Source organism: Gambusia affinis, linkage group LG09, assembly GCF_019740435.1.
Source record: "Gambusia affinis linkage group LG09, SWU_Gaff_1.0, whole genome shotgun sequence".
Taxonomy (NCBI): Eukaryota; Metazoa; Chordata; class Actinopteri; order Cyprinodontiformes; family Poeciliidae; genus Gambusia; species Gambusia affinis.
The window spans coordinates 29339454-29356001 of NC_057876.1; the positions used below are offsets into that span (position 1 = coordinate 29339454).

General features: G+C 38.3%; 2 protein-coding genes across 10 annotated transcripts in view; one reads left to right on the plus strand and one right to left on the minus strand.

Annotated features, from left to right (window-relative positions):
- Positions 1-36: 36 nt before the first annotated feature.
- LOC122836838 (probable E3 SUMO-protein ligase RNF212) lies at positions 37-7195 on the plus strand. 5 transcript variants are annotated; one of them, XM_044126750.1, is made up of 13 exons: positions 37-130; positions 395-517; positions 2587-2648; positions 2726-2800; positions 2902-2958; positions 3137-3195; positions 3274-3333; positions 3958-3992; positions 4998-5058; positions 5336-5378; positions 6311-6365; positions 6652-6721; positions 6957-7195. In XM_044126750.1, exons 2-13 carry the CDS (start codon positions 409-411, stop codon positions 7066-7068), a joined length of 798 nt encoding a protein of 265 aa, XP_043982685.1. In that variant the 5' UTR covers positions 37-130; positions 395-408; the 3' UTR covers positions 7069-7195. The 5 variants fall into 5 exon arrangements, with proteins under 5 accessions (XP_043982685.1, XP_043982684.1, XP_043982687.1 ...); XM_044126749.1 differs by having other exon boundaries at positions 41-135; XM_044126752.1 differs by having other exon boundaries at positions 44-170; positions 5339-5378.
- Positions 7196-13612: 6417 nt separating this feature from the next.
- Positions 13613-16548, minus strand: part of fgfrl1a (fibroblast growth factor receptor like 1a) — a 56740-nt gene continuing 53804 nt past the window's right edge. For all 5 annotated transcript variants that reach the window (XM_044127316.1, XM_044127313.1, XM_044127315.1 and 2 more), the window contains one exon: positions 13613-16457. In XM_044127316.1, coding sequence (XP_043983251.1) covers positions 16078-16457 — 380 coding nt within the window. In that variant the 3' untranslated portion in view covers positions 13613-16077. The remainder of the gene's footprint in view (positions 16458-16548) is intronic.

Genomic DNA, 16548 nt, shown 5'->3' on the forward strand with positions numbered 1-16548 from the left:
ATTAGCTTCACTGAAGAAGAAGAAGGAGAAGAAGAAGAAGAAGAAGAAGAAGAAGAAGAAGAAGCAGACGAACTTCCTGTTGAATGAAACTTAAAACAGGAAGGATGGAACAGTTTAACTGAAGGATCCAGTAGGGTATTTTATATCACAAACTGATAAACACCTGACTGGTAATTAGTCTTAAATATATTTACTGATAATTATTTTTGTTGTATTATGTTGTTATGTTAACCAGCGTTATGCTAACCTAGCATTTAGCTTCACCTAGAAACAATCTGAACATTAGCTGAGTATTTTTAAATGTTCCGCTCTCATTATCGTAGCCTGAAACAATAAGTGCGACAACAAATAAAAGCAATAACAACGAAAATTATTTTTCGTTAATTTTATTCAGTAACAGGTCTTCAAATGTCCTACTGGGTCTGCTGCAATTCCTGCTTTCTTTGCCCAAGTCCTGAGCGCAAACTGGCAGTGACGTCCTGCGGCCATGTCATCTGTAGTGCCTGCTATCACAAAGGTAGAAAACGCCTTCAATACTTTTCATGACCTGCCAGTCTGGTTAAAAGTTTGCATCCCCTTTCAGGCTTTTAATGATTTAATGTAGAATTAAACACCAAAATGATTGAGGCATACTTACTGTAATTCTGACTGGATTAGGATGAAGATAATTAGGCAGTTTGGTCACAGAGTCAAAGTTTAGATGAGTTAATTTGAAGTTTTCAGACCTCAGAACAGTTACCTAGTGTGAAACATGGTGGTGGATGCATCATGCTGAAGATGATCAATAAATCTTACATCTGAAAATACAATCAAAAACACTTTTCCAGACTGTTAAAATGGTTCACATATCCATTTTTAACATGTTTTCAAACTTTTCCAGCCATTTAACACACAGACCTCCACAATAACACAACATCCCAATATATACAACTTTGAATAAAAATATTAGTCTCTTAACACACTTATTATTGTTGTCTTCTTTCTTCATCCTAATGAAAAGGGCTGTCACAATAACAGGTTGGACGATAAAGAAGTTATAAACAATTTATAAACAATAATATTGTTGCTTTTAGACCATGTTCAAGTTTTACAATAGTAATGCCATAATAATGACACATTCTCAAAGAACAATAGACTTTAAATTTTAACATTTAACACTGTAACTGGAAGACATTTTAAATATTCAAAATAAATAAAGAAAACAAAAAATATAATGAATTATTTAGTCTCTATAAACAAAATTATTCTGTTTTCCTGCAGACATGAATTCCTCTGATCATCAGTAGTCCTGGCTGTTTTCTTTCTTGATCTTCAGCCTCTTATTCTTTTTTTTAAAAAATGCAATCCTTTGCTAAGCTAACTTTAGCAAGTTAACTGTTGTTTACTTGCGGACCGCCAGTGGTCCGGGAACCACAGTTTGAGAAATCCTGAATGAGGCTTGGTAGTTTCTACAGACAGCGTAGTTCTCTCTGCTAAAGATTTTAAATATATATGCATCATTTTATCTTTATAAACTGGAGAAAATCCACAGAAAATCAAAGTTTGGGTTTTGTATGGTATTATTTTGTCCCTAAATTTTTACTAAGAAGCCTAAATGATTCAGTAAAGTCCTGAATCTTTACAGAGTGGACAGCGACATCTGCTGGTCACACAGGGGAACTGCAGAAACACATTTTCTACTTGAGATCTGTTCTTTGTTTATGTCTCTTACTTAATAAACACATCTTATCAAACATCATTTATTTATTTAGGAGAAGAAATATTTCAGTTTTTTTCATGAAACGTCTAAAAACAGGAATCATTGATGGAGCTTCTGCTTTATTCAATCTGATAAACCCAAATTATTAATCTTTTTTTCTCTGGGTGTCTTCCTCAGCATCACTTTATCTTAACGCAGGGGTGTCCAAAGTGCGGCTCGGGGGCCATTTGTGGCCGTTGGACTGATTCATGCGGCCCCCAACTACAAATCAAACTGATACCAATTTGGCCTGTAGATGCAAATGGAGACTTTTAATTTGCAGTCAGGGTGAAAATTGTTACAGCAGAAAGTATTCATGGTTTTATAACAAAGTTTTAAGAAACGATAAAACCAAGTTTATCCAGAGACTTTTACTGAAAAACCAACTTTGCTGCAACAAATTCAGCTGTTATTGTCTCTGAAACTTGGCTAAATATAGTAAACATTTGGAAACAAAGTGACACAAATTATTACTGAAAATAAATTTACTCAATCGAACCCAAAAGACACTGAAGACTAGAATCTTCTGCGGCGTATTAAAGCCATTATAAGAAAAGTAGGACATTTCTTCCAAAAAAATGTTTTAGAGGAAATAGAAAAAAACTTGGAAATTTTCTAGGAAATAAATAACATTTTTAGACTGATATTTTCTATAAAAACTTGAACATTTCTGAATTTTAAATGTTGAAAACTTTTTGGTGGAAACGTGCTCCTTTGTTTTCTACCTGCAAAAGCCCTGATAAAAGTCCTTCCAGTGTTGGACCTGCAGTAAACCTCAGGACTCTTCCTGTCAGTTGGGTTTTTGTGCAGAATGAAAACGTTGCGGTGTGATTAATGTTCCCTTCCAGGCAGCCATGGCCGGTGTTTGATATGCAGCAGCCAGTGCCAGGTTTCTCCTCTTTCTGACAAAGTAAGAAGTTTTCATTCCCACACAGATTCGGGTTTCTGCTGTTTTCACCTTCAGGTTTCTTGTGTTCATGTTTTCAGAGCAGTTCAGACGTGAAGGCTTTGTTTTCTGACATCGGCGTTGTGGCAACCAGACATCTGGCAGAGATCAGCAAAGTTTGCACAGTTCCACATTTATTACAAACTATCCTGTGATATCTGTCCCCAGATTGTTTAATGAAATTATTTCAGGTTATTTTCACCTTGTTTTCTTCCAGGTTGTGGCGTTTCAGGCCCGACATCAGAAGAGGTTGCTCAATTACTACAAGCAAAAGGTGAGAGACGTTTTCACTTTACAGCCAACAGATAGTTGTTAGGTAAATAACCCACTGTTTAATTTCTGAAAAGTGTGGTGTGCATTTGTTTTCAGGCTCTTCCCACCAGCTTTAAATATTTACATACTTTATTTTTTCTTGTGATGATGAAAAACCGATAATTTGCCCGTTTTTACAGAATCATAAGCTAGAAGACATGTTGGTCTCTATAAAGCAAGAAATGCAGCAGATGGGGAAGTGAGTAAAAACTGTAGCTTCCTGGACCAGAGTGAAGTTTTCAGATGTTTAATTTCCTGTTTTGTTTTGTCTTTACAGGAAGCTGAATGATCAGAGGGCTTACATTGCTAAGCTGGAAAACTCCCTCCAGCACCACAGGTCAGCCGGCTCGTTTAATCCAGAGTCATTTTGCAGATTATCAACATTACCGTCAATTCTCAGTCAGCAGAAGCAAAGTTAAAATGGTCAAAGTCAAATTTATACTTTAGTTTATTTATGTTTCAGCAACAAATAGGCTTTTTGAAAGTAAGACAGAAGTGTGTCAATCATTACAGATGTGAAATTTAAAAAGGATTCTGTAGGTTTACCTCATTAAAAAAAGATTAGATTCTCAGCAACAACATAAAATAAGCAAAGTTTCATAAACCTGATTTTCAGAGTTTACAAAGATAATTACTTTTAATCTAAAATCTGGATTTTCCTGAGATTCTGCAGAAACATAAATGCAGTGAAATACGCTTCACTCTCCACTAGGTGGCGCCCCTGATTCACTAATGCCTGAACTGTTTCAGTCAACAGGCATCAACAAAAACTGGATCATACAGAAATACTTTAAGCTGCAAATAAAAGAAAGGTCTAATTATAGTTTCAAAGTTTTAGACAGTTTTTAAAGTACAAACTACATTTTGCAGTGGAAAGTTTAAATCTAAATTGCCTTTTATTGTTGGATTCTAATCAATAATTTGGTGGTTTAATAAAATGAATGTTTTGTTTTTTCTGCAGCAGCAGTACTCACACCCCGCATGGAAGCAAATCAGGTGAACATTGCGACACCAAAACACTAAAATCCATTAAATGTTTAATAATTCAACGTCGTAAAAGAAAAACAGAAGATATTCCATCCATGCTATCAGTTATGAGTCTTTATTCTATAAAAGTGCCAGGATTATGATGTTCTGCATGAAGTTATCATCTGGTTCTGATGTCATTCAGTCATTTAAAGATGAGTGAATGTGTTTGGAAAAAATGAAATGAAACAGCATAAACAGATTTAATCATTTTCTCCTTACCGACCGGGCAGAACTCTGTGCTTAGAGGAGGAAAACTCAACATTTACAAGAGAAACCAAATTTATTTTCACCTGAAAATGATCGAAACAACCCAAATAAAAGAACATTCACTGAAGTTTAAGGTGTGTGAATAGTTTTTCATTTTAATTGGCCTGTTGGGGTTTGAAAACCAGCCAAATGGAGAAAGAAACAATAAATACTGAACACAGTATGGCAAGACATAAACGGATATAAATGAGGAAAGGCTGAAGAAACCCAAACAGGTTGTTATTCTCCACGGCTTCATTATTTATTAATCCGACTCTCTTGACACGAGCTCAATGTTAGCATGCACCAGCGTACTGATGCTACTCTTAGCACAGGGGCTAAGATTAGCATTTTAGCTTTTACACTATTATTTCCATACAACACAGACTTTGGGTCAACATGCTAGTGTTAGCGTTCATTGCTAATGTTAGCTTTACAGCTAAACTTAGCAATTTATCCCAATTTGATTTATAAGCTAAACTTAAACTGAATTGATAAGGTCAGTGTTAAGCAACATGCTAGTGCTAGCTCACATGTTAAGCTAACATTAGCATCTTAACTTTAACATTTTTCTAAATATGAAATACTTTTGGGAACCATAACATGACAGATGTAAATTTAAATTCTTTAGTTTGAATTATTTACACTTTAATTCTCAAAACCTCTGATTTTAATCTTCTTCAGAAGTTTTCTATTTTCTTATTTTTATTTTCTGTTTGTATTTAGTGCTTCAGATTCCATACGAGTCTCCCGTGTTCCTCCCGCGTCACGCTTCAGCCACCAACATGTGAGTGTTTTTGTCTCCATGTTTCATGTCTGATGATTAGAACTGGTGTTTAATTAGAGTCAGTAGAACAAGAATCATTTCTCACATGTCAAACTAAAGTTTCAGTGTGAACAGCGTTCTGCTTCGCTCCACTCATCCAGCTTTGAGTTTCAGGGTTTCTCACTTTGGGCAGAATAAATGTTGCTTTTGCTGAAAGCTTGTGGTTAAAGGAAGCGGTGATGACAGCGGCGCGGCGTTCAGCCGCTCAACTAATGAAGTGTCCCTTCCTGTGTGGCAGCAGCCAAAGCCTGGAGCTGGAGGACAGCAGTCTGTTCAGGAAAGTGGGTGTCTTTACTTTACTTCACTGGGAAAGCCCATCTCTGAGGGCAGGGTGTCCAAACTTTATGGTTAAAAAATTGTAAACTCAAAACCAATCGCAGGCCAGAAAAACCAACATAAAACAGAGCAAATAAATGATGCTGATATTTTCTGTAGATCCAAAACGGCTCATCAGGGACTTTTCATCAAAAATTCAGACATTTGAGCTTCATTAGAAACTTTATAGAAAACTTTTACATTTTCAAAAGAAAACCTTCAACATTTGAAAACTCTGGCATTTCGATGTTTTTTCTAGAAAGTTTCTGATATTAATTTAAAATTAGGATTTTTTTTTCAACAAATTTCCTTATTTTTCCTGCAAAGTTTATGAGAAAAGCTCAAAATTTCTACCTTTTTTGGCAGAAATGTACTTTTCTTTTCCTGGATTGGCCCCGAGACGCAGCAGCAGATTTTTCATGTTTGCTGTATTCAAAGAAAAACATCTGGTTGTCAGTTTCTTCTGGCCTTCACCAAATACATTTATTCTCAGTGGTTTCCAAACATTTGCCATTTATCAAAGTTTCAGAAAGAATAAAAGCTGATTTTGTTGCAGCAAAGTTGGATTTCCAGTAAAAGTCTCTGGATAAACTTGGTTTTATGTTTTGTTAAAATCTGGTTATAAAACCATGAATACTTTCTATTGTACTTTACATTTTCCTGCATAATTTGTTTTTACAATTTTCTCCCTGATTACAAATTAAAAGTCTCCATCTGCAGCCAGGGGCCAAATTTGCACCAGTTTTGAATTGCGGATGGGGGCCGCACAGAATCAGTCCGAGGGCCACAAATGGCCCCGGGCCGCTCTTTGGACAGCCCTGCTTTAGGTTGAATGTTGCCCTGAAGTTCACATGAAGGAAGCAGGAAGTGAGGTAACGATTCTGTGACTCTGCTTCAGCCCGTTTCTGCGCCCAGACCGTCGGTGATGAAGGCGCTGCCAGAGGGACGACCAGGTGAGTCGGGTTCAGACCCGAACAGCTCAACAGGTTCTGGGTCAAGTCCAACACAACCACAGAACTCTGCTGAGTTAGCACTTCTCCAAAATTCAATGGAAAGTTTAGTGGAGGGATTTTTAGGTTTTAAGGCCTCTCTTCCTAAAAGCATTAATATTAATTTCTGACTATAAATCAGTAAATCAACTCCATCCGCTCCTTCCTGGGGTCGATGTTTCAGTCGACTGCAGAACCTCCATCTGTTGTTTTTCATTCATGAACTGTGGGTTCCTCTGGTTTTGTTCAGGACCCGCCACCCACTGGTCCTACAGCCAGAACCCACTGACCTCCCACTCTGCACACTCGGCCACCGTCAGGTGAAACGCTCCTCTCATCTCCACAGTTATCACTTCAGATAAACACAAAATCTGTCCGTATGTTTAAGGTCTAACTATTTAAAACTGCTTTTTGAGCCTTAGAAGACATTTTAGCAGATGAACTGATATTTTTCTGAAGTTACATCTTGCATCTGGTATTAATTCTTTGTGCTTCTGAAAAATGAGGAATTTGTTGTAAATTGAGAGTAACAGGATCGTTTCTGTTGTTTTCCAGCCGTTTTTCTCCCTCCACTCCAGAGTCGTACGGCCAGAGTTCAGCCTGGAAGTTCAAAGCTCCGTCGTCCTTCAGCCGCTCTGCGTCCTTCCTGGGGTTTCCCCCTCCTTAACGCTTCTGGTTGGATACCACTGATGATGCACATGAAGGTGTTAAATGTGCAGCTTAAACCCAACATGCAGTGAGAGACAAACTGCTCTTTACTGTCAAACTGTAAATGAAATAAATTGGAAAACGAGTTCAGCGTCTCTGAGTGAAATGGCTGAAGCAGCTCTTTTGTTTCTGCTGTCTGACTTTAAATATTCTGCAAACTAAACAAACTCATCCGTCGTCAACTGGAGGAAATGAAGATGAACGCAGAGTGAGACCGTTAGCATTAGCTTCTGCTGATTATTTTATGTGCGGATCAGTCTAGCATTAGCATTTTCAAAGTAAGTTTTTATGTTTAGCGTTAGCCTCCAATAAAATAGTGGTTTAGTGTTAGCTTCTGCTAATTTTTAATGTGCTTAGATTCTGATATTTTTTGTTATTTTAGCGGTCTAGTGTTAGCTTCAGCAAATTTTTTTGTATGTGCTAATTGTTAGCTGAATTATTTTAAGCCTAGCAGTTTAGCATTAGCTTCTAGTAATTTTTTTGATGTGCTTAGTAGGTTTTTTAGACATTTAGCATCTGTTTCCACTAGCATTTATTTTCAGAGATTTGACGTTTGTGGAGCTAATATTCTTGTTTAGCAAACTAGAGTTAGTGAAGCTAATTTTTTAGTTAGCTGTGCCCATGACTGGAAATAACTAATGTTGATCTTAGTGCTAACATTTAACCTCTATTACAACCAAAGCAGCCATTTCTAAAAATGTGCACCCGGAAAAGGAAACGTGTGATTGAAGTGACACCAGACAAATTCACAACAACCACGGTGGCCATCATGAAAACTTTAGAAATAATCAGTAAATATGATTTCTGTGAGACCAATTTGTCACCAGAAGTATTCATCAATGAGAAATATTGATAAATTTAATGCAAAGAAACATTTTCCTTGATGACCACGGCCGCCATCTTGAATTGTTCAGTGACTTTTAAACTGGATTTGTGGCTGTGGCCCTTAGAGCTCTTTTTATTTCTGAAAACTTTTTAAATGGTTTACTGAAAAACAGTTTTTGCTTCATGTTTGTGGGATGCTGGGGTTTAGATACGTGGTGCTTCCTGCACTGCAGTCGGAACCGTTTCATCTGCAAAGCTGAGCTGGAATTAGTTGGCGCACAAAAGACGATGACATGTAAACGTTTGGCTGAAAGATGCTGCAATAACATTCCCTCATCCTGTCTGAAGGAATCCGTCAGCCGGAGTCCAGGCGTGCCGGATGCATTTCGCCAACTTGTTATTTCACCTCAAACCTGTTACAAAACAGCTGCAAGTGAAGACAAAGGGAGTGTATCCACTCAGAAACCGGATATCACCTGAAGTCATGGCGGCACGGAAAGCCTCGGCGGCCCGATGTGTTCAGGCAGGTCGGTTCCTCCTCAGCGGACCGCCGCGGTCGGCGCCATTGTCCCGGCTGTCAGGCTGCTGAATAACGCCTATTGAAGGCGGCTCAGGTGTGGCGGTGTGTGTGTTCTGGACCGGCGCACGCAACTCTCAGCCTTTTACTGCACTCAGTTTGGGAGGTTTTTGTGCCGAGTCTCTGGAGCTGACCCTCTTCAACGCTCCAGTGAGATCTGAAGCCGTTTCCTGTTTTCTGAGAGAAAGGCGGCCGAGCGGTCAGATCTGCGTTTCCACTGACCGTAAAATTACAACAATAAAGTCACTTAATGGACACAACACGCTCTGGCTTATTTTGTAAAACTATAATGGAAGCAACTTTTTGCGCCACACAAATTATGTGATCAGCTACAGGAAGTTACTACTGGCAGAAACCACGAAGAAGAGATGGCAGGAAGTGGTTAGAGGAAGATGGCGCAGCGTGTTTTTAATGACTTACTGTGTGAACAAACGTGATTTTAATTGCATTTCTTATTTAATGGAAACACTGCAATTGTGAAATTGTGTTTTTTCCACATTAGCTGAATATTGTCAGTTTTGTTCACATTTATGAAGAATAAAAACCCACTGCTAATGTGTCACACCGAGTAGAGACCTTTAAATCAGCGTAATCTTTTCCTCATGTTGGTAATAAGGAATAACGAGTTTTTAAACTTTCTCTCCTGCAGCCTCACGAGTCGCTGCAGGCCATACAAATGAGCTCTGCTACTTCAGAGAGCTAAAGCAAACTGTTCTGATGTCAGTCGTAATTATTCAGCAGCGTGTTCCCACAGACTGTCCTCTGCTGTTCGCCTCTGCAGCGCCATCACAGCGTGTGTGTGTGTGTGTGTGTGTGTGTGTGTGTGAGGGGAGAAAGAAGCCTCCCTCTTAATCTGATCCAGACTTCACACTTTGTCGCTCTGCGTTTCAGCCTGGTACCTTTGGAGGTGTAATCCCTTCAGGCAGGACACGACACGAACTAAATGATTTCACACTGGAGCTATTTGTCTGTTAGCGGCTGCAGCCCGAGCCGACGGCGTCATCTGGGATCTTCATCACGTAACAACACTCAGAGTGATGATGATGTTTAAACTGCAGCCAATGAAGGTCAGATTTACTTCATAATGTTAGTTTAAAATAAACCATTAAAATAATGTCAGTTCTTTACCATGATTTCAGTTTCGATCCATCGGTGAGCGAAGGATCCTCCTGATCTGCTCGAGTCTTCTTAAAGGGCCGGTATTATGTGAAATTAACTGTTTCTAGCCTTCCATCATGTTCTAAAAACAACCCTGCGGTTTAGCCCCGCCTTCGAGGCGCAGCTCCTCCCCCACTCAGCTCCTTCAGACTAGCCAGCAACAGGCTGAATATTTTCCATTGTAAGAAAATTATTTTGGAAATAATTTGACTGATTACAAATAAAAAGCCTCAATCTGCATCCAACATTTAATCTTGACATTAATCTTACAATTTCCGACCTTGCAGAAAAAACTGTTAAATCTCTTATTTTTCGCATGTTCCAATAGCGTCACCATGGCAACGACAACCTGACGTTGCCTTGGTGAAGTTACAAAATGGAGGCGGACAGACGGATCTGTTCTGTTTTTAAAATAGATTTCCAATGAAATGAGGATCTTCTTATGTGAACATTAGTGACATTTCTACAGTTCTAGTTAAATCACAACAGCTGAATACATTAAGACGCTTAATTTACACTGCAAAAACACAAAATCCTACTGAGTATTTTGGTCTAGTTTCTAGTGGAAGTATCTTAGTACACTTTAAGACAAAACCTACATAAAAACAACTTTTTATCTAAGCTTCATTTTCTACATCCAATAAACCGAAACAACTTGAGAAAGAGGGAAACGTTTGTTTACATCTTATTGTTAACAGAACAAACAGATAATTTTGCTCAACATGTTTAAAGATAACAGAGCTTCAACCTGAGATTTTCTTTTTCTTTCCAGTCATTTCAAACTGGAACTCTGTGTTCCCATTTATCCACTGGCAGAATTATTTCTATGTGAAAAGAGCAAATAAAGTTAATTAGCTCTAGCAGAAACACTTTGTGTTCACACTTAACAAGTCCAAGTCAAAGTAATAAAACTATTGACTACAAAAAGAGGATGCAGCTGCAGTTTAATTTGACTTTAACTGCAGCGCTTCTGTGAAGGCTCAGAGAACAAACAGCAACTTTAGGAAACTTGATGGTGGCAGCATCATGCTGTGGTGGAGGATGATGAAGAGTATTCAAAGTGTCACAACAATAATTTTAACAAATGTGTAAAAAACATTTCATTATAAACGTTACGCACTGCAGCTTTTAGGGACTATTGCTAGCATGTTGCCACTGTCAGTGGGACGTGACGGAGGCAACAGAGACTTACTCCCCTCAGGAGGAAACATTACGGTATAAACTAAAATTAGCCAAAATGCTAAAGTTACAATAAATGTGTCAAAAAAACAGCATGTTTATTTATATTGACTTCATTCATTGAGCAGTTTAAACACAGATACTAAATCAAAATTATTTATTAGATGACACAACAGACTGTTGAGACTTCAGTTTTGGCTAATGCGGCAAAAACTTTGGACACCCCTGTGCTAAACGATAATGTTGTTTTGAGACCAAACTTTAAATTCTAATGAACATTTAACACTGGATGACATTTTAAATACAAAACTAGAAAATTTCTTAAAGACTTTAAACGTTGCCTGCCAAAGTGTGCATGTCAGTTGAAATCCAGTGTCATGATACTGAAAATTAGCATCAATGCTGTGGTTAGCTAAAATATAGTTACCAGATTGTGCAGTATCACAAGCATGTTCACTTACATTGGCCTAATCCACTCATTGTGCAAAATTTGGCTAATATATCAAACGTTAGCTCAAGTGCTAATTACAAGTGTTGTGTTAACATTAGCATGGGGGCTATCATTGGCATGTAAGAGCGACTAGCATGGTGACACTGCTAATAAGATGTGGGTTCTTACTAGCATATTTATTTACTTGATCCATTTACTAGACAAATGACGTATAAACTAAGATTATCCAAAATGTTAACGTTAGCTATTTATGTATGGAATCATCAGCATGCTTACTTATTTTGACTTTATCCAGTATGATAAACCTAGCTAATAAATAAGAATGTGCTGAAATATCTAAACTATACAGATCAAACAAAACAATTTTAGATCTATAATTTTTAAAGTTTGGGCTCCCTGGCTGAGCTAGCATGGCCGCTACTTCCTCTCACCCAGACCCAAACCTGGCAGGATGTGGCGGGAGAAGACAGCCGCAGATTAGGAGGCTCCTGTCGCGGTTCTGCTGCGGGCGTTGCGGGCTTTAAAGGCCGGGGCTTCCTTCCTCTCAGCCGCATCTCTTTGTTTCTCCTCATCCCGCCCGCTGCCTCTCTTTGTGTTTTTGTTTTGCCGGTTTTAATGGAGGTTTTGTGGCAGCGGAGTGGAGGATGATTAGAGGGAAAGGAATGCAAACACAGCAGCCAGGTGTCCGCTTGTTCTCATCTGCATGTGTGCTGCAGGTGAGCGTGCGTCGGCGTCTCTCTGGTTTCTGAGCAGGTGTGTGTGTGTGTGTGTGTGTGTGTGTGTGTGTCTTTCATGGTCATTGACTCCTTTCACCTGGGCGCTCCTTTTCGTTGAAGTTAAAAGGTTTTTTCTTCCCCTCGTCGCTCATCGCAGCTGCTGTTGACTGAGGCGCGCAGGAATCTGGAATCTTCATCCAGACACTTAAATATCAATTTATGCTTTAAAATTGATTCTCAAATACAGGGATCAATACTTTCAATACTTCAGTCATCTGACATAATGTACGTTAAATTATTAAGATATTTCCTAAAAGGTTTGGTGGGAACTACTTTTTCTTCCGCCTGGTTAAGGGAGTGTGCCGCTCACCGTAAAAATTGCGCAGATTGGAATTACAAAAATAAATTCGTTTCATAAAAACACGCCAATTAAAAAAACTCACGTTTTGTGCCAGGATGATGCGTTTCCTTTGACTGTATAGAAATTAGTGATAGAAACTTTTTTCCGCATCACAGAAGTCATGTGGTCAAAAACAGGATGTTACTGCTGGCGGAAATGAAGGAAGTAGTATTTTAATGGATTTTAGTGACTTATCGTGTGAACAAACTTATTCACGTGTGATTTTAATTACATTTCTTATTTAATGAAGACAAAGCAAATTTTTTTTACACTATTGGAATATCAAAGTTTTCGCACATTTGTAAAAAAAATGCAGATTTTTAAAAAAAACATTTTTAATTAAACAGTTTCAGTAGTTACTATTATTATTTTTGTAGTTTGCAACACCATTTTGTCATTTCATACGATTGTCCGCTAAAACAGCCTGGCTATATTAATATTCTTTAAAGCGCTGCTGTTTAGATTTAACATCGTCAGGTGTTGGACCGGTACCACTGAGACCCGGGTCAGAAATCAGAATACTTTATTTTTTTCCCTGAAAACTTTAGGAACTGAAGGTCATGACAGAACAGGAAATGTCTGCTCCCCGTTTGTCTCTGACACGTTCACCCTGTTGACCTCTGACCTCTGCCCATGTTCTGCTCTCCAGCCAGACGAGCGGTGAACTCATCACATCTTTCAGCGCCTCGCCTCTTCCTCCTGGTTTTCCTCATCATCCTCAGTCAGACACTGAGAATCAAGAAACAAAAACCAACCAGACTGAAAACAAATTTTCTTTTTTTTTCTTCCAATTTTCCTCCTTTTTCATTTTTAGTTTTTCCCCCTCTCTAATTTTTCCTTTCTTCTCTTTCTTCTCTTTTTTGAAATGGTTTCTCTTTTTCCTCTTGCCCTTTCCCAACCTGTTTTTTCTCTTTTCTCTCATTTTTTCCAGTTTTCCTCTCCTCTTTTCATTTCATTCCTGTTTTTCTCTCCTGTTTCCAGATCAACTCGCTCCGTGTCGTATTCACGTTTCACATCTGGAGAAAGTCTTTTTTCCTTCCAGTCGGTTTTTCCAGCCTGTCTCTCATTTTGTTGAACATTTTCAATAAAAACTGGAATATTCAGATTTTTTTTAGCTGAATTTGTTGGATCAGATTTGAGACAAAAACATCCTAAAATAATTCATGCAGTTTTAAAAAATGCATCTGAATAAAGAAGTGGAGCCAGATTTCATGTTTTATGGCAGCAACAACATGATTACAACGATACAGGAAACAGTTTTTAATCTAAACTACCAACATCTGTACAGGATTGTCGTTATAATGAGAATCAATAAAACTTGTATATTTTCTCAGCACATATACAATATCTTACAATATTATGATTGTAGCTTTTGCTACATAGCTTCCATTATGACTAACAGAAATCCATTCATGCAGTAATAATGCCCAGTTATATGGAAAATAACAGGAAATAAATTAAAAACACACTTTCCTTTTTTCAGTATTTTTTATCCCGATGCTAAAACTTCTGAACAGTTTAAAGAAATATAAAGTAATGTATAATATTAATAATATTTCATGTACATTAGTGGTCGGTTCACATAAACTTGGTTTGCAACAAGATGGAAAAACTAATTATTGTTTTTGGACAACTATTCGCTAAAAGAAAATAAAAACATTTTCAATGAAAATGATTCTGATAATCTATTTTTCTTTAAATAAAATCAGAAACGTCCCACAGGAGAAGAAACGTAACGTTTAGATGCAGTCAAAGCGTTTATTATTCACTAAATGGGTTTAAATGGCAGCAGAGACGGATAAATTAATTCACAGCGACTGCAGAGACGCTGATAACATATTAGGGATAACATACAAACAAACAGCACTATATGCATTATTTATAAAAATATATATTTTTACATTATCCTTCTTTATTGTGAAGATTTGTGCAAAAACCTGAAGGTACCAGACAATTTCCTCTGAGGTTCACAGCAAAACATTTTTCAGATTTTTCTGAATCAAAGCCGGTTGCATCGTTTAAAATGTAAAGTTATTATTATTATCATTAAGAGCCAAAAACAATAAAATAATGTACATAAATACATGTTTATTTTAGGGGTTTAATAAAAACATACGTGACTGAAAAATACTTTAAAAACACTGAATTGTTTCAGGTTTTCAGCATTTTGTTTCAGTGGGCGGGGCTAACGCTGCTTTAGAGAAGCTGATTGGGCGGCAGTTCAGCCGTTGCCTGCGGTAACCAATCAAACTTTAGGATTGATCAAATGAGCAACATTTACGTTCAAATTGATTTACAATAACTGATTATTTCAGTTAATACATTTTTATTATTCTGGAAAATATTGAATCCTAAAATTAGTTTTTTATGCATGTATTTGAATTTAGTTTAAAACAGTAATATTAAAACATTAAATAAATATTTGGATATTTGTTTATATTTTTTAATGAACTATGGGACCTTTAACTTATTACACGATGTTTTGCACAACAGGAATATTTTGACAAATTTTATTGTCTTTTGTTCATATAAATGTTTATTTATTGGTTTTTGATTATTTTGGCACCAAGCGAGACGAAACGAAACGTTTAAACCTGTTTTATTTTTAATACAGTATAAATTATTTGTTTTCACTGAAGCAGAATTTTAAGATTTAATTTAACTTTAAACAAAGTTAGCTAAAGACGCTAAAACGTTTCCCTATTTAAATGTAACAGATGACATCATCACCTCAGCTCAACGGGAGCAGGAAGTGACATCACTCATCGGTTTGTTTTGGCTCAGCTCCGTTTCGCCTGAGAAATGAATCCATTATGATCACAAAAAAAAGTTTTCCCCCAATCGTCTCCAGAGCCACAGGAAGTGGAAGATGACCGCCAAATTAAAAGGAAACATTTTTCACACATCAGGATCTGAAAAGTGAAGAGATCAAATCTTCAGTTTATATCAATTTATTGCTTTTTTCTGTTGATTCTTTTTATCGGTGTTGTAAAAGTCAACTACTATAAAGATTAGATTTAACTTTAAACTCAGATTAACAATCTGGTAAAACTTTTCACACCTTTTGGACTCAATCTTCACTTTGCAATGTGAAAAACTCTTTTATTAAGTTTTTATGAGAAAAATCAACAGAAAATAGGAATAAAATTATCTCACCAGTTTTACAGTTTAAAAATCTGAAAAGTGTGGCATTTATATGTTTTCAATTCACAAAGAATAAGTCCAGAAGAAGTGAAACACTTTTTATCTTTTTAAAGTTAATGAACTGAAAACACTTTTAGAGTTTGAGGCTCCAGTCGGGTTGATGTTGGCGAAGGACGAAGCAGCACCAACGCTGCTGCTCCTGCTGATGCTGCTGCTGCTGCTGATGCTGCTGCTGCTGATGATGATGATGCTGCTGCTGCTGCTGCTGATGATGATGATGATGATGATGATGCTGCTGCTGCTGCTGCTGCTGATGATGATGATGCTGCTGATGCTGATGATGATGCTGCTGCTGCTGCTGATGCTGTTGCTGCTGATGATGCTGCTGCTGATGCTGCTGCTGCAGTCACTGCGACCCGGTTCTGGAAGCTTGTATGAACTGGGTCAGACTTTGGTTGAAGCGTAGGACTTCCTGTCTCTACCTGCTGCAGTTCGTGGCGTGCTGTTAGCTGCGTCTGCTAACACTGGTAGTGAATGTGCTGGTGCACCTTGCCGTTGACGTGCGAGTGTGTGTGTGTGTGTATGTCCGTGTAGACTTTGGGGTAGAGCTTCGGCGCCAGCAGCAGCTGCTGATGCGCCGCCGCGTATTCCTCGTATGTCAGCGAGTCTTTGTCGGAACCCGTGGGCGGCGCGGCGGGCGGCGGGCCGGCCCGGTCCCGGCGCGGTGCGGAGGGCGGCGCGGAGGAGGCGGAGCCGCCGCAGCTGCGTTTCGATTGGTAGAACCAGAGGAGGGCGGTGCCCAGGATGAAGGCCACGCCCGCCGGGATGCCGATGATGACGGGCCAGGGCAGGCCGGGGGGCGTTACCATGGGAACGGAGCTGGGCTGGGACTTCCTGTCTGCAGGGCAGAAACACGGAAATTTATTTTAATAAACGGGAAACTGGACAGAACCGTGCAAAAGTTTTAAACTAAGAAAATTCTTGGTTTT